The 17989-nt window shown below is 45.8% G+C and overlaps 2 protein-coding genes across 2 annotated transcripts; both read left to right on the top strand.

Moving 5' to 3' along the window:
• Positions 1-336: 336 nt before the first annotated feature.
• LOC106888738 (hypermethylated in cancer 1 protein-like) lies at positions 337-2093 on the top strand (the record flags this gene model as incomplete). Its single annotated transcript, XM_014943166.1, has 3 exons — positions 337-506; positions 737-914; positions 1806-2093. Coding segments are annotated over 3 exons (544 nt in total), but the record flags the coding sequence as incomplete, so codon positions are not given.
• Positions 2094-6133: 4040 nt separating this feature from the next.
• Positions 6134-17651, top strand: TMEM40 (transmembrane protein 40). The gene is made up of 13 exons (XM_014943171.1): positions 6134-6262; positions 7908-7964; positions 8571-8710; positions 9277-9430; positions 10593-10700; positions 11579-11632; positions 12534-12569; positions 13528-13560; positions 14938-15003; positions 15328-15399; positions 15482-15556; positions 16341-16403; positions 16850-17651. Exons 1-13 carry the CDS (start codon positions 6148-6150, stop codon positions 16876-16878), a joined length of 1002 nt encoding a protein of 333 aa, XP_014798657.1. The 5' UTR covers positions 6134-6147; the 3' UTR covers positions 16879-17651.
• Positions 17652-17989: the final 338 nt, after the last annotated feature.

Raw genomic sequence — 17989 nt, forward strand, 5'->3', positions numbered from 1 at the left:
TCTGATCAGGATTTGTTAAATGTTCTTCCGGGGCCAGTTGTGACCATTGCTGGTGCTTCCAGGGCAGGAGGGCCTTGTGGAGGAGCCCTTCTGAGAAGGGCTGCTTCCCCAGTGGCCTGGCTGCCATCCTCTTGGAAGGAGGGTGTTCAGCAGAACCTTAGGGTTTGCTACAAGCGCCCTATGTGCAATGCAAAGCAGAAGCTGACGGGCAATGTCCTGGTCTCCCAGCAGGTCAGGCCTGGCTGCTGTTTGGAGTAGTGGCTGGGCGCAGCCCCCAAAGCCCAGGCGTTCTTTCTAAGCCTTGTCAATGTCCTTGAGAAATCTTGCCTCCTGAAGGTGCCGTCTCCCTGATGGGGAATGGTTCCATCTGACCCAGCTGTCCCGCTTTCTTTCTCAAGAGCCGGACCAAGAGGCTGTGAAAAACGAGGCCTTTCCAGAAAGAAGCAGCAACTCCTTGCCAGTCGGTGCTGCGGAAAGGAGACTGATGCGAGGCACCAGCGTGCTCGGTAATTGCTGTTCGGCGGTCAGCCCCTGTCACCTTTCCCATCAGGACTGGTGTGTGTCAGCAGACTTCCCCGCCAGTACCCGCTCTGTCACGTCCCGTCAGCAAAGGCTGGGAGCGTGCCGCCAGGCACCAGCACTGGGGGGAATGGGAGGACATCCTGGCTGTATGAAATATGCTGCCAGCTCAGCAGTGGAGCACAGGATGGACTAACGTCCCACCTTGCTTCTCCAGATGCAGTCAGTGAGAGAGCCGTGGCTGTGCCTCCCCCGAAGCCTACAGTCGTGTACCTTGTCTGCCCTGAAGACGTGCGCAGGCGCTGTATGATAAGCACGGCAGCAATCCTGGTTTCCCTGCTGTGTGCGGGACTGCTGTGGTGTTGCGGGATGCATTGGTGGAGGAAGAGAAAAGAGTGAGTGGTTGATTTTTCACCCCGCACTGCTTCCTTGGGCGGCTGCTTGCAGCCAGGGAGGGTTTCTAGTCCCCCTGCTGTGGAGTGGCAGCTTAGTGGTTGGCCAAAGAGCTTTGCTGAGCTTTGGGCTGATGGCAGATGCTTTCAATGGCCTCTTAATTGCTGGGCCTTCTTCTCGGGAGCCCACTCGGGCTGGGGTCAGTGTGAGCTCCAAGTGGCCCTGCCTGGGCAAGAGCTGCCTCCCCAGGAGCACCAGGCACATGCCAAAGAAGGTCAGGATGCGAAAGGGGGGGATGAGAGCGCCCTAGAACGTGCCGGCTCCTGATTAGGGAACCTGTCTGGAGGAAAGCCCCTGCTGCGTGGTGCCACGAGGTGCAGGTGTCCACCTCAGGCAAGTTGTGCCAGCAGCTCAGCCCGTGGTGGGGAGCTTTGCCCTCTCTGGACCATGCTGTGGACGACAGTCCCTGTGTGTCCCATTGCTGTGGAGTGGCAGCTTAGTGGTTGGCCAAAAAACTTTGCTTTAAATGGCCTCTTAATTGCTGGGCCTTCTTCTCGGGAGCCCACTCGGGCTGGGGTCAGTGTGAGCTCCAAGTGGCCCTGCCTGGGCAAGAGCTGCCTCCCCAGGAGCACCAGGCACATGCCAAAGAAGGTCAGGATGCGAAAGGGGGGGATGAGAGCGCCCTAGAACGTGCCGGCTCCTGATTAGGGAACCTGTCTGGAGGAAAGCCCCTGCTGCGTGGTGCCACGAGGTGCAGGTGTCCACCTCAGGCAAGTTGTGCCAGCAGCTCAGCCCGTGGTGGGGAGCTTTGCCCTCTCTGGACCATGCTGTGGACGACAGTCCCTGTGTGTCCCATCTGCAGCTGAGGGCCTCAGCACTTTTCTGCTCCACAGGCGCCAGGCTGCAGCTTCCAGCACGGTACAGAGCCGGGACCACCACCAGCAGCCACCGCGCCCACCATCCCGTGGCCCTCCGCGCCCCCCCAGCCCATCCGTGACCAGCCAGCAGCAGGACCAGGACCAGGCCCCCACCCGTCCACCAGCACCAAACCCGCCTCCCCGCCCCACCGGCCTGCGGGTCTTGCCTTAAGACCAGAAATGAAGGCAAGCCCACCAGGGCAGGGCTTGGGGTGTGCTGAGACAACCGACAGCTTGATGGACCTGCCCTTTTACTTCCAAATAAAAAAGCTGTCACACAAGTGTCCAGGTGGTACGAGCAGCAAATCCAGCCAGGCATGGGGCTCCTTCGACCAGCAGTGGGGCTCTGAGGGAGCCCATGGCCATGGCCAGTGACCAACAGTGACACCAACCTGACCAATGCTTGGTGCCGGAGGCTGTGACAGGAGCCCAACCTGGCCGGTCACAGAGACTGGTGTGGGTCCATGGAGTGAGGGACCATTTATTGCAGCAGCAGCAGCGGCAGCATCTGGCCATGGACCACCTCCAGTGGGATACCCAGGACAAGAGGGAAGCCATCAAGAGTATCTTCAAGGACACAAGCCTGACAAGCAAACGTCCAGAAGGCAAAAGAAAGATCCTCACTAATTAAAGGGCCCTTGATGGGTCATCTCCACTTGGGGATGCTGCAAAGTATCTCCACATCTGGGAGCTGAGCCTCCTTTTAAGACAGTCCCTGACTGAAGCTTTTATTGCCTTGGGAGTAGCAGAGCGCTGGCCACCCCACAGCTTGAACAGTGCGCTCGCTGAAAGGCTGGCTGGAGCATCCGTAGGAGTTGAGCTGTGCTGCTGAGGCTGTGGCCACTCTTCACAGGACAGGGAAGCAAAAGGCACATTTATAACCAAAGCTGCTCCTTAGTACAGGGAAGGCAGATTTTGGGGGGCCTACAGGAGTCAGCACGTGGCTTTGGAGACCAAAGGGAGGCTGGGCCTGTTGTTTGTTCTGAGGCCTGTGTCAGCGAAGCCAAGAAGTGTTGAGGGGAAGAGGGTTTTAAAGCTTCTCCCCGGGAAGCGGGCATGGTGGTCTTTCCCTCTGGTGCTTTAGCAAGGGCTTCCCCTGTGTGTGTGAGAACTCTTGAGGGGCTGTATGTAGGTTATGTAGGTCTGTCTGTTCCTCAAGGGGTGTTGCATACGGCCTGGAAAGAGTGGAGAGCAGCAAGGAGCCAGCCAAGAGGTCACTTGACCCCTCCCAACTGCTCACAAGATTGGTGCTGTGTGTCACAGGGGCAGGGGAGAGCCGCAGGGGAATCATCCCATCCTTGCCCCACTGTGGCTCCTTCCCCCCTGTGCCTGTTTTCCTGAGCCTGGAGATGCTCTGGGCAGGAGGACAGCCTGCCTGGGCCTCCCGACCGCCATCATGGCCTCCTGACTGCCATCATGGCCTCCCTGCTCGGCTTTACAGGAGCCCAGGGCTTTTCCCCTCAGAGGGGGATCCCCATGCCCCCGGCCTCTCCCTCATGTCCCGGAGAGTCCAAACAAGCAGGCCTGGGTGTCCAGCCCAAGCAGGGGCTGCCATGGGTAGGGCTGGGGGCTCCTGGCTGGTGGGGGCTGGTTTAGGCCTATTGGTGCCTGAGGCAGGCCATGAGGCTGCCCAGCTCCTCGCCCTCAGACTGGTGGGATCGGCCCTCAGCCACCTTCCCCAGAGCTCGGGGACAAGGAAAACACACACAGCTCCTCCTGCCATGCCTGGAGCAGGACTGATGGTGGCTGGAGGACAACACAGAGACACTGCTGCTCTTGCTATGAGTCAGGGGAGGCCACGTGAGGCCCCAGCGCCAGCCCTGATGCCTGCCCACCCGCCATCGCATGCTGAGGCCGGTGCTGTGCACACCCTGCCCCGGCATCACAACCCGCCACACAGCCCTCAGGTAAGCACCGGGGAGGGGTTCAGGCACTTCTTGTGACCGAGATCAAGGGCGTTTCAGGGTTGTGTCCTGGCTCTTGGTACACAGCTGGGTTGTTGTTTGCTCCTGGAGGCATCAAGATGCTGACAAGGGGTTGTGGTGCTGTGGGGGCGAGGCACAGGACTTCTCTGTAACCTCTGTCTTCCTGACTGTACTTCCACGTCTTTTATTTATTTTTTTTCCTATTAAATCCTTGTGGCATTCCCCCTATTTTATGCACAGAGGAAGATTTGTTTGCTTTAACTACTCAGACTGCAAACATGAGCTCTTCTGGCTTCTGATGAGCTCCTTTTCTTCCCTTCAGATCTTTCAGACAACCGCACGGAGGAGCAGACGGCACGTAAGGAGAAATACAAACCAGGTAATTTAAAATGTTGCGTGTCAATGCACACAGGAGTGCTGCCATTATGTTACCAGTGCAACTGAAAAACAGGCAGCAAACCGCCCCGGGTTCACGGGTGTGGGGCTGGCAGCAGCGTGGCCACCATGTCTGGGCTTGTGAGAACCGGGAGAGGAAGGAAGCACTGGTGCTGTGGCAAGGGCAGACAGGCTGCACTCACTCCCTGCTCACACCCGTGGGGACAGTCACACCGAGCTTGGTGAGCTACCCTCCCCACGGTGACATGCATTCTCTGGGTCTCTCCACCTGCCTGTGTTCAAGGATGCTATAAAGAGTGAAAAGTCTTTCAGTTTTGCTACTTCTCTGTCATGTTCCATCCTTATTTGATGGCAGGAAGGCAAGCAGACAATAGCAGAATTATCTCATTGGTGGCATTGCTGGAATAGACTAGTCAGTCTAGGAACAGTTTCAAACTAAGCCAGTGTGGATCAGTTTTTGTTGTCTTGCTGGAAGAAACTACCAGCGTTCACCACAGCCACAGCCCTCCAGGACATCTTCCTGTGGAACCAAGCACTAGGACCAACCTAGATTTGCAGGTGTGCTTTATGAAATTTATTTGGTTTGGTTTGAGAAAAGGGCAGGGAGGGACTTTATGTTTAAAATAAAATTTAGCAAGATTTGGTGTCAGCATATAACTTAAAAGGAAAGCTAAAACTAGTTTCAAAGGAAAAAGGTTTAGGATTGTTTGGTTTTTGTCTCAAAGTCAAAACAATGTTATTTTACTTCATTTACATTTTTTGCCATCCCTTTGAACAATTGAAATATTTCAACGGCTAAGCAAAAAGTTGTTGTACATGGCAGTTATTAGCCTCAATTTCTAAACAACTAGGAGAAGTCTGGGTCTGCACACAGATTTTATTCTAAGATGTTAAAAAGACCTCACTGCAATTAAGTTCTGATTTACTGTGGGGAAAGCAAGATGAGGTCTGCTGTTCATGCCATTCCCCAGTGAGCTCATGGCCAGGGTAAAATGCCGGTATATCATCATCCTTGTGAGGTATAATCAACTAAACCACTTTTAAAACATACAATAATTAAATGCCTATGCTTATTCTTTGTTTAGAGCTGATTTTCTTTCCAGGAGAGCTACAGGGGAATTAATTGTCCATAGCCTAAGAGAAATTAGGTACCCAACTTCCTTAGCTGTGTAAAGCTTGGTGACTGGCTGGGCTTACCTGTGCTGGAGGCACAGAAAGGGAGATGGGAGCAGACACTGGCTGCTGCTCCTGGATCCTTTCATGGCATCCAAGTTTTATCAGAGCGGGATGCATAAATGCGTTAGGCAAATGTGTCTCTCTTGCCGGTACAGCTGAGCTGTCTGGTCATTTGGGCCAGCAAAAGAACAGTTTTAAGGTAAATCAGTCAGATAGCAAATGAGGTGGATGGCATCTCCTCTGCCTTCCATGTTGTATCTGCTCTTGCTTTGTTCATGGTGGGACATTTCTGGTGGTGCCTACTTACTTGCTTTGTCTCTGGGATGATGTGAAGACAGCATAAGGCAGCTGCTGTGATAGGTTTGTGTCACTGGAAAAGCAACGTGCCTCGAATGTGCCAATGAAAGTGGCCTTCACTAGGTATTAGGAGCCTCAAGGACAAGCCTCCTGAATCTCAATCAACAGCCAAACCTGTGGATATTTTTATAAATATTTTTATGAAACGGAATTTGTCAATCGGAAAAGAATTTTTTCTATTTAAAGTAATTTTGTTCCTTCAGGCCTGGTATTTCACCTGTGCCATCCACAAAGAGGTCTAAAGGATTTAACTTACGAAAGCAAACACTGTTGCAAGGTTTGAGCTAAGTAAACAGGAAGGCAAGAAAGATGCTGAAAAAGGCTGAAAACCACAGCTGGAGATATGTAACTGCACACAAATTGCGCTTATTATTGTGTGGCCCAGAATGAGTTTATGTGGGGTGTGGTGTGCTGGGTTCCTGTATTTCCACATCAGCTGTTGCTTCCCCGGGCAGAGAGGACAGATGCGTTTCCTGCATTCCCTGTCGGGTGCTCACAGTCTCACATTGCCGGCGACCGTCACGCTGCACTGCTGCCACAGCATCAAACGCTCTAAGTCAGGCAAGCTTTGTGGGAGAGGTAAAAACTTTTATTAGACTAATTAATAGAGTTCAAAACTTGTTTGTTCAAAATCTTGCCAGTTTTTCCAGGTTCCCGGGTGTAAAAGGTACTATCTGCTATTGTAGATGTTTTGCATAGAGTCATTATCAGGAATAATCTCAAAGTATTCTTAAAATGCTGAATTATTTTGTTGTCGTAATACACCTAGGAGGTAGGTAAGCAGTTTTCTGGGTTTTGCCTTTAAAAGTGCTTAAAGACGTTAGGTAATTTTCCCAGAGCCAAACAGTAAACCAGTGGCTAAAAAGAATTTCAGACTAAGGACCTCAGCGCTTGAACACTTGCGGACTGGGAAAGGAGAAAGCCCCCAGAATCACCAAGATACCAAAAATGTGGGACCTTGACCCTGGCTCCAAAGGAGAGATGGATTTTGCAGCTACTTTGGGGTCTGTTTGTGTCTAATTTCCTCTGTCTGAGAACTGACACACTAAAAAGTTGTGTTTCCAGAATGAGGATGGTTTTGCTTATGTGTTGTACTATCCTTCTGAAGATATTGACTAGACCTGTTTCAGATTTTGTATTAGACTATTTTTCTGGTTGATATGATGCTCTCTAGAGAACTGAAGCTGCCTGAAGGAAAAGAAACAGTTTTCCTTCTGGAAAATGTAAAGGAAATACTTAGTTTTCAAACTGCTCAATTGAAAGTGTTTTGTCAAATGGGCCCAAAAGTTGTATTTTAAGAAGAAGTGTGGGTGTGTAAACTGTTTTCCTGTTGCGTCCTCCATAGTGGGAACTGTACCTCAGGCTCCCCCAAAATCTTCTCAATACAACAGAGCTTTAGCTGAAATGCTGCATAAGGGGAGATGTAGTCAGTGCAGGATGCCTGGACCATAGTAGGTGGAGGCAGCTGTTCAGAACCACAAGCACCACAAAAAAATGCATCATCAGAATTAAACAGCCTCATAAGAGAATTTCTGGGGAGACTTTAGCAAAGCCAAAGGAAACATTGGATTTTGAGGATGTCAGAATGTTTGTTTTTTGTGGTAAATACCAGTAAGAAATATGGAATCGATACCTAAAGATTTCTCATTCATAAACCCTAAGTTAGTAGAAGTTTCCTTTTCATGACAGCTTGGAAAGAACAGACATTGAAGTGTCAAAGTCTTTCATGAGACAAGATTTCCAGATCTTGTGGGGTTCTCCTATGAACTATTTCTACTGTTCTCCCCCCAAAATAGTACATTTTAAGTATAAGGATGTCAAAGGTACAGAATAATCATTCTGTTTTGTGAATGGAACAGGGCCTATTAAGTTACTCACATCTGTGGTAAATAGTTAATTAGACACCTTAGTAGTTGTAAAAAAAAACAACAATGTGAATGATCAAGTCGGACTACTTTTCGTTTTACTCACGATGATGAGACTTTTGTTCTTTCTTAATAACCAAAGGCCAGCCCAGCAAGACTCACACAGAGTCATCGAGAATGGGTCCCAGGAGGGTAAATGAATCATGATGTGAAACTCCCATTGCAACAGAGAAGTGATTTCAAAACTAAAGTGCCTGGAGATAGACGCCATGTTTACAGAAAATCGAGTGTAGGACAGAAAGATAGAGACGGTCTGACTGAACTGTTTCAAGATATGCTTTTTGTCCCCTTTCGAACAGGCACAGCGATGGAAAACTTGAATGTCCCATTCCCAGATCTTACTGAAGAACAGCAAGGTAAGGATAGCACACAAAGATCAGAGCTTCAGCTCATTCACACTTCACACCAGTGTTTGCTAGAGTGGTCATGAGTCAATGAAACTTGTTTCCTCTGAAAACACACTCCATTTATCTCCCTGCTTGTAAAAGAGAGATTAGCAGTCAGTTCCTAGGCAGATCTTCCACAGGCTTCTCATCAGGCCTTGGGCATGCACTTGTGGGAATTTAGAGCATGAAGGAGATTTTGCTCTGCATTAAATGCCTGATGAGCTATCTCAGTACCTAGTATCCAGCCCTTTGTGCCTTTGTGTCTGTCTGTAAAACAGCACGGTCAGAATAAGGACCAGTTAAATAGCTAGGAATACTTCCCTGGCTTCTCTAACCGAGACAGTAGTGTCACAAAGATATCAGTAATTTGTATTGACAGTTTTCTACTGATTTCTGGCAGACTGAGTTGCTCTATACAATACAGCACTGCTCTCTTTCCTATATGCTGCTGTGCTGATGTTGGGCAGCATGTTGGAGTCTGATGTCTGTCTCCACACCTACACCGAGCACCACAGGAACACTACTGTGCAACCCACCTCTCCTGCTGCACAGGGATTTGCTTGTTTTCCCTCCCAGACATTTTCCAGAGGGTTTTCCCTGCTGATGCCGATTACTTGGAGAATCATGAGAAAACGAACCGGTCCTTCTGGGAATCACTTATAAAATGTTTAGCCACCACTGACCCACCTATCCTGAAGACTGAAGAAAAGAACAATGTAAGTTACTAAAGAAACATGCAGCCTTTGTAAGACATCGTTATACATATGTTTTTATACTTCTCTGATATACTTTGGGAAGAGAAAATGTACAGTCCAATTATCCGATATGCTAAAACATACTAAAAGCTGTAAAAGGGCACTTCAGTAAATGAGACTCAGGCCCCTGCTTTTTACTTCATTGTCCTCCATGTATAAAAATAACTGGCTTTGTATAAATGCCTCCGGATCAGTTCAGCTCCCTATTTTCTAGGCAGGACCATTGTTAGTGATGTTTTGCTGTAAGACACTGCAGAGATTGCATGTCCATTTTCAGACCCTGTAACTACATTTCTCCAGCTCTTTAAATAGATAACTGTTACACACCACGTTTTATTCCCAGTTGATGCCTCTTCTCTGAGTTACTGAATGGAGTTTACGTTCTATTTCCATCGTTAGCTTTACTCTTTGCCCCTCATTTCCCCCTTGTACAGTAGGGGTAGGGGATGGGGTGAGATGTGAGCAGGGTATGTTTTAACAGGCTACATTTTATTGGAAGGACTATTTGCTATTTACTTTTATTTCAGCTCCTCAACAGCTGCAGTGTCCTGCCTGGAGGCTGCGCAGCCTGCCTGAAAGCCATAGAGAAGAAAGGAGTCATGGCAATGGCTGTGCTTTACCTCTTGCTGAAGACAACCAACCCAGCTGGATACAGGCAGCTGCCCAGCTCCAAGGGAAAGGGTCAGTCTTATCTGGCAGCTCTTCAGCTATTTTGTTAAAACTTACTGCAGGGACAGTGGGACTTGACACCAGTTTGAAAACCGATATGTACGTGGAAGTAATCATTAGTGAACAACTTAAATGTCTTGAAATACTGCTTAGAAAAGTCAGGTGTAGTGATAATGGAAGCCAAAGATGGTATTTTACTTTAGTTTGACTTGGCTTCTTCTGGGGAAAAAACCTTGTTTGTCTGGGGAGAGAGGATGTCCTGGGATGATGGTGCCAGAGAAATTTCTCTGGCTTAATGTGGTACCCCAATTTTTCCTGTCTTGCTGGATTTGTGACAGCCAGGACACTTTTTTTTTGCATGGACTGTTATCCAGCCAGCCTGAGGCTCTCAGAGTGGTAAGAATTCTGAGCTGAGCTGCTGAAAATGTTTTTACAAATGACCCTGGCAGCACGTGAACCAAACAAAGTGAATAGAGGATGCCACTCAGGGTGCTGAACCTGGCAGCAAGATACAAATAGCCTCCACTGCACTTCTCATATGCCCGGTTGTGTAATAAGAAACTCAATTTGAAGCGGTTAAGAGTCATCTGCAAGCCAGGAGCGCTAACTGCCTGGCCCAGGGGTCCACTTTCTGCAGGTTTCTCCTCCCGGGTGGTTTGGCCTGGCTGGCTTTGAGGGCTCTGCTTTTGTGCCACAAGAGGGCGCTGGCGCTGCGGCAGGAGCACAGGGAACCCAGCAGAAATCACAGGGGTGAAGGGAGAAGTGGCCCAGGGAAGGGTGAGCAACCATTCTCCACCTAAAGCATCTTTCAGCTGCAGCTGCTATTGCTTTAGGGAGTGGGAATTTTCGCAGGGGTAGCATTATGTGTAAATTAAAGGCCAGGATACGAAACTTTACTGTTTTGGCTTTCTTAAGATGCCTAGAGTATATGATGCTTTGCTTTGTACTACTCCTTGTGTTGAAACTTTATAGGCATCTTAAGATTGTCTAAACAGTAGAGTAGATGATGCTTTGCTTTGTACTACTCCTTGTGTGCCAAAAAAGCTGAAATAAGACTAAGGGTCTGATTTCCTCAGACAACCTTTAGTAAAGCATTGTGAAATCTGTCCTTGTAAAAGAGAGAAAATGTGAATCATTGTTTCTAATATTTTTTTTTTCTATATATATAAACCAGATGAAAAATTGAAACACCTGAAGAGATTGGAAAGGAATCTTATGCTTTCCCAAGGGGAAGAAGAGGATGAAAATTCATCCCATGAGTCCATGGATGAAGATACACAAGGTAAAGAGGATTTATTTTATTTTTCCCTGACACATAACTTAGTGTGATTGCATGTTCTTAAGAGATTCACATAGGAGTCTTGCAGCAATTTAGTAGCAATTCAGCAGAACTCTGAAAAAAGTAAGAAATTATGCAAAAGAGAGAACATAGAAAATAATCAGTACCTCTAGATTCATTATCAGCAAAATAGCAGCTGCCTCCTGGTCTTGTGGAACTTGGAGGTCTCGGAAATATAGAAACCTGCTGCAAGACTCCTTCCCAAATACAGATAGTAACTTCTATGATCTTCAGTGCATTTATGGTCTAGCTGAAGCCTGTGCTATGGCAGGAGGCAAAGAGCAGTCACCGTACAGTAGTAGCTGGCGATGCTATAGTACTTCTCTAGCATTTCTTTTCTTATTAGCAAACATCAACAGTGTATCAAAAGTCACTTTGACTGTCATTGGACCATTTCGTTCATGGAAAATGAGAGAGACTGAGAAATGAGAGGCAACATGCAAGTGATAATGCTGATATTGATTTATTTTGCTACAGAAAGCCACTGATTAAGTTAAATGAGTTGCATTTAGAAATAAAATTTTCAAAATAATTAGCAGTGCTGCTGATGTATGTGTTTAAAATAAGATCTATCTCACTGCACCTCTTTATACAAATTATTCCATCTTCAGATTTTGCTGGCTTTCTCCTATTCAGCCAGCTTTGAAGAGAGCTGTGAGGCAAAAGCAGCTAATAATGATCCTTGCATTTCAAAGCCTTGATTTTTACCTACATATCCCATAGCCATTATTATATTATGAGCAAGCAACTAGAGTGCTGTTGTTTCTGATACCGCTGCACATTTTTCTTTACTCTGATCAAGAAACACTTTCTCTATCCAGGCAGCGATGAGGAAGATTTAGGAAGACAGAAGACCAAGGGGCGATTACTTGGAGGTAGGACAAAGTGACAACAGTATTGTTTTTCACTAGAGACAACCAATATAAACCAAGAAAAAAAAGGATAATTTCTGGCATTCTTTGGTTTAACTTCTGAACAAAGGTATATTAACATGTGTAGATGTATGAAAAGGACCAGTCAGAATTTGGCTGTAGGAAAGGCATTTCCTACAAGATGAGGCTCAAGTAATACTAATGCTCAGCCGTGCCCTGGGGTCAGAGTTGAACCAGGAGAAAAGCAAAATCTGCTGTTGTGGGAGAGGTCCTGCTGCCTGGGTCTGCACAGCTGCCGTTGAGATGGAACCAAAGTGTTTGGAAAATGTCTGTCAATCACAGCCACTACTTACAGGGTCTGCAGACAGCCCCCGGTGCTGCCCGACCATCATTGGCAAGGGCCACACCTTGGATATTGTTCCCGAGGCTTTTCCTTTCCTTCCAAAGGAAAAATGGGAAATAAGTACGATGCAGATGAAGAAAATGTGCTGTGTCAACACACAACGATAGCTGTCAGCTAATGGTATAGAACCAGGGATGTAAACATGTTACGGCTATAATCATTTAATTAATGTCTGAAATTGATCTTGTCCCAGATATAAGAGCAGCTCATTTAAATTTACATTAGGAGATCTAATTTGCCTCACAGCAACCTGATCCTACCTGACTCCAGCTATTGTGAGGGATGGAATATGGGGGTTTAATGATCCATTCACGTTTCCCACTTTCAGACTGCATAATCCACGGCAGAGCTGCCCTCTCTAACGAGTTAAAGTCGGTGTCTACCTTGTCACTTTTACACAACCACACTCGTTTCAATGGGGTTGTGTGGGCTAGAGCTGGCAGCAAGATAGACATGCTCATTAAGGGTATTAATCTATATCATCTTTGCATAATATCTTAGGTGTACCAGCAGAGGTTGTTCCCTACAGAGATTCAGGTAAGTGCTCCCAGATAACCTCATCCCGCTGGAAGGAAAACTGTAACTGCAGTTTCTTCTTTCTGACATGTTTATATATTTAAAAGTACCCACCCCTGGCTGTACATCCACTGGTTTCCAGTTAGCCTGGTGGTGGACCTGGGCACGGTGCAGACAGTCTGTTGCAAGCTTGTCATGGTGGCTGACTGACAGCACCTGTACAAGGTGTTCCAGCGGATTAGCCCATTTTTTGTAGGCCTGCCAGGTTCTCACAAGATCAGCTCAGAGCAGCTGTCGTCCTTTTTCTGGGGGAAAACCCAGCAATTCTATTAGGGACTTGGACTGTTTCAGCTGAAGACAGAGTTGGGAAAAAGACAGAAGTTGCAGCATAATCCCTAGGGGAGGTTTTTGAGTTACCTGTCCCCAAGGAGTTACATAAAATACCAGGATAGAGGAATATATTGTAATACAGTATTCTCCCCACACTGCCAGGTGCAGAAAGAGGATTTACAGGACTTTTCCTATTGGCATTTGGCCCTCTCCACCTCTCACCATGGCCTTTGCTGCTTTGGTTCTAGATGACTTCAGTACACCAGACTGAGACAATGAAAATATGTAGCTAGTGCGGGACACCACGGTACTGCGTTGGGCAGGTTCAGGTGACACACACGTGCAGCACTTGTGCTCTGCTTGGTTCCAGTGTCAGTTTGAGCAACTGAATAATAATGTAGAGGCTGATCTCCTACTGCTCAGCCGTGCCAAAGAACCTGGGAGCTCTGTGAATAGTCAGTTTTACTATTTCCCTGTTCTTGGGCCCTTCTAACTTCCTTCCTTTCCTGGAAGTTTGCAAGTACTGTTTTGTCTGTACCAAGTCACCAAATAAGTGAATACTCACTGTGCTTGCTAGTGTTGATAATGGTGGGAAGTAAGATATTTGTATTTTTACCATCAGAAATAATAAAACTGTGTTGCTTTTCAGAGATTACCAGAAGAGAAGACTCAATGGAGAATGGTAAATCCAAATAAGTGAACAAAAGTTTTTCTTATGGATGCTGTCCCAGCTCTTGGAGATCTAAATATTTCCTAATCAAATAGTAGAAGTTTGAGAACAGTCATTAAAATGCACCATAATGCTTTGATGGAAGAATGACTGTGCAAGTCATTCCACGGTACAGAGTTACAGTGGGGCTGCTGCATTTAGGAGGCAGAGTAATACAGAACAGGCACTTGTCAAGTATGGATTGATGTTCTGTTAAATTCTGCATCTATAGATCATTCGTGGCACTGCACAGAGGAGCAGTTGTGAGTCAGAATAGTGCAATGCTACGTTAACATTAATAATCAAATAACTGAGTTTGTCCCCAAACCAGACCTCAATCAATCCAGAATTCAAAGTCAAAAATGGGACTCCAGTATCAGGTGACCCAGAAGAGAATTTCTTGGCAAATTTTAGTTGCATCATGGTTCAAAAGCACAATAGCAAAAATCTGTAGCTCGTTTGGAGCACGTTTCCAGTGCTCCCCTGTTACATCTTTAGAGAAAATGAAATTCACTGCCAGGCAGCAGTTGCCTGGATGCACAGCCCAATGTAAGTGAAAGTGGCATCTCAAACTTGGGATGAATCAACTCCCAAAGCTGACGTGCAGCAGACTGCCTAGGGGTCTTAAGCCATCAACAAACAAAACAGGAAAAAACCTTCTGCCTTCAACACGCCATTGGAAATCTGGTAAGATATTCAGCTCTTTCTGATTTTTGTCAATACAGTTGGAGAAAGAACAGAATTTGGCAACTCTGCTCACGACTCGAGCAAAGCAAAATGCTCCCTATTTAAATCTCTAAAAATATCTAGCTTGTTCTTGTGCTGTTCTTTCTATGTATCAGTATAGCTATCTATAGCAGTCTAATTGTCAGCTACACTTCTTAATTTGGGGGGTGCAGATATACTTGAACATTAGGCTTAAGTAGTTTGATGGTACTCGCACACTTAGTAATGAAGATGGTTTTATTATTGTAGCTGTGGTTGTGCAAAGCACCCAAAAATCAAACTGCAACTCCCTTGTCCTACTGCTTTACTCCCCCCACTGTAATTCTGAGACTATTGCATATCCCAGTCTAGTTAGAAAAGAGCCAGACTGCTGTAAAACAGTTGTTAATGCAACCATTTGATTATTCTGTTTTTTTAAAAAAAACCAAAACACCCTGCTCTTTTTGAGGTGATTTGAAAATTGCTAATTTGATCTTTCTGAAAGGCTTGCAAATCTTCCCTTTGAACAAACAGTTTTACATATATTCTGGTCTGAGGATTATTTTCAGACACAAAAGGGAAATCAGCTTTAAACTCCTTAATTTCAGAGTTCTATGGCAAACAAAAACATTTCTTTTTTTGTAGCATACGAGAACGAAAACACTCGCCTCCCTCAGTGGACAGTACGGTGGATGGGCATACGGAAGGATGGTAATTTTCAAAATTTTTTTTAATTCAACTGATGTCAACCCTGTTGAATCTTAGTCCAAGAATAAGATCTCTGGCTCAAAAAAAATTTATTTATGTATTTATTTTTTAACATGAGCACTTTGTTGAAGTGCATCAAAGCTTCTTGATGGAACTCATCAAAGCTTCTCATAACAACTTGTGAGCCTGTGTGTTTTGTGGTTGAGTGTAATGTATGAGACAGGCCGTGGAAATAGACTTTATTCGCTGCACGACGCACTGTGCCTTCAGGCAGATTCATAAGGGCCGTGCCTGCAGTTGTGACCTAATTTTCCCTCTCTGTTTCAGATGAATTCTTTCATTTTGTCATTCTTTGCTTTGCGATTGGAGCTTTACTGATTTGCTACTACTACTACAAAGGTAAGGCAAGACTTGAATAGCGAGATAAATTGTTGCACACTAGAAAAATGAGCGAAGCCAAACATTTCTTTTGTTGCCTTAGATTGGACTATTTCTCTTGGAATTGGTTTGATCACCTTTGCTTCCCTGGAAACCACTGGAATATACTTCGGTCTGGGTAAGTGTAGCTACAGCAGCTGCCTCAGTATCAATGGGAAGGGCATGAGGTCAGACTGTCATTACACCACGCCAGCCCACCCCGTAAGTCACCGCGTCACTGCCCCGTGACGTAGACAGTGGCGGGAGACAAACGTGCCTCAGTGACACCGAAGGGAGAGGGTTGACTCATTTTTCCTTCTCTGTGATCACAAGACCCTGAGTCACCTCTCTCTGCAGCAATGGCTGAATGCTAAGTTGCCATGACAACGTACAATTTTAGCAGCAAGGCCGGCTTCCCAGAGACACGCTCTAAGGTGCTGTGAGCTCAGGCTGCTGTTCTCTCCCCTGGGACCCAGGTGGCTGAACGCCCCGAGGAAGAGCTCTCAGCAGAACCTGGATCGTGGCACCAACTGAAAATAATATGTAAAAAATGGAGCTTCTTGACCATCCCTAGGGATGTTGTAAGAAAGGTGCAAGTTATGGCTTCCCAGCTGAGAACAGAAGTCTCCTTGGTGATCTTGTGCTAAGGTTTTTGGTAGGTTGTGGATGGTTCTCTCAGGAATCAGTCTTGTCAGTACTTTGTTATTAATGATATTGCAAAAGTGCTTGTTTAAACAGTTTGGGTTTTGCCATTTTTCTAGGTTTTTTTTTAATGTTTATGTTGCTATCTGGCTCATCTTGAAAAATAAGTGCTTGTTTAAACAGTAATCTGGGGTTTGGGTTTTGCCATTTTTCTAGACTTTTTTTTGTTTTATGTTGCTATCTGGCTCATCTTGAAAAAAAATGTTTGTTTTCACAATTAGTGTATCGAATTCGGAGCGTGCTTGACAGCTTTGTTCCTCTGATTGACAAACTCAGGCCAACAGGTAACAGTGATCTTCTTACTGCCTGCATGCTTACTGCCTGCACCTTACTTCGGTCAAGTCTTAACACTGACTTCTCTAAATTACAATTTCTGATCTTCTTTTCTTAATTAAAAAAAAAAAAAAAATTACAGTTCATTACAGCTGCTTGGGTTTGAAAATGAATTGTTCTATTCTTGCCACTTTCCATGTGGCAGAGCACTTTCCCATTTTTAACACTTTACCCTGTATGTGGCATTAACTATTTCCTGACAATGCCCGAATAAGAATTCTATAGCTCAATTAAAAATTGAGGGAACGGAGTAGGTTTCTGTTGTTGGGTGTTCAAACCCAGGCTCCAGGCTCACCTTTATCTGTGTTTGTGAACACAAGATATGAAGAATGTTGAAAAGCTACACAACAATTTGAAGGTAAGAGTCCTGACAGTCGTCTTTCTCTCCATCACGCAGGTATGAGGAAAGCCGTCTGGAAGGAGTAATTCAGGGGATTTCCACAAAACCCCACTCTCTGAATGGCTAGTGTTAAAAGAACTGCTTTATGAAGCAAACATAAAATCCTAATGGCTAATGTGCAATATTGAGATGGTAAACCCAGAAAGAGATCATTCCCTCAAAAATAAATCTGAGACTGTGGTACAGGATCCCATTCTTTCTTCTGGAGTGATTCGTGGCTCAGCAGAGCTCTAGCTGAAGGTTTATATTTAATTCCATTAAATATAAACACATTCTCTTTCCCTCTCCCGTGCAACCGTGTCAGCCTGCCCATGCTGTATCAAAATCAACAAAATGACCAATGTTACCCTCAGCTTGTTCTGGATTAGGCTCTGGATGTTTCAGTAGGAATCTTGGCAGCCACCGAGCCGCCTCCTCTTCGCCCCTTGTGATGCTGGGAGCCAGGCAAACACCAGCTGGCTGCTTACACAGCTGAGCCCCAACAGTGCAATAGCACTGAAGCAGATTAATTTATTGTGGCAGAACTCAATATAGTGGGTGTAGAACGATTTCACCCAGTGAAAGCTGGGTGAGATTTTACATGCAGTGACATAATGGTGCAGTAATGAGATTATTAACAGCAGCAAATTTCATCTCTTCTTCTGAGGGGAAAAATAAAGTGCTTGATTTGATCCATCCGCCAACATATTTTTTTTTCTTTGAGGAAAATAAAGTGCAACTTTGACATTCCTTTCTTTCTATAGGGGCATGTTACACGTTCTGTCTGTAGGCTAATGCAATTATAGGCAGACTGCAAAAACTTTCTATAGGGGCATGTTACACATTCTACCTGTAGGCTAATGCAATTATAGGCAGACTGCAAAAAAAAAAAGGGAATACCTTTAAATTCTTTGTAAAAATGTAAGGTCTTCATACCCATAGGATGATGGCACTGAATCAGAGCTGAAAATATGAAATTGTAAGGGAATGTAGATCTAAAAGCCATTAGCCCAAACAGCCCTGAGTTTTAGAGAAGCCATTTCAAGCCTGGGATTACCTTTAAATTCTTCATAAAAATGTAAGGTCTTCATACCCATAGGATGATGGCACTAAGTCAGAGCTGAAAATATGAAATTGTAAGGGAATGTAGATCTAAAA

This window comes from Calidris pugnax, unplaced genomic scaffold, assembly GCF_001431845.1.
Source record: "Calidris pugnax isolate Ruff unplaced genomic scaffold, ASM143184v1 scaffold128, whole genome shotgun sequence".
NCBI lineage: Eukaryota > Metazoa > Chordata > Aves > Charadriiformes > Scolopacidae > Calidris > Calidris pugnax.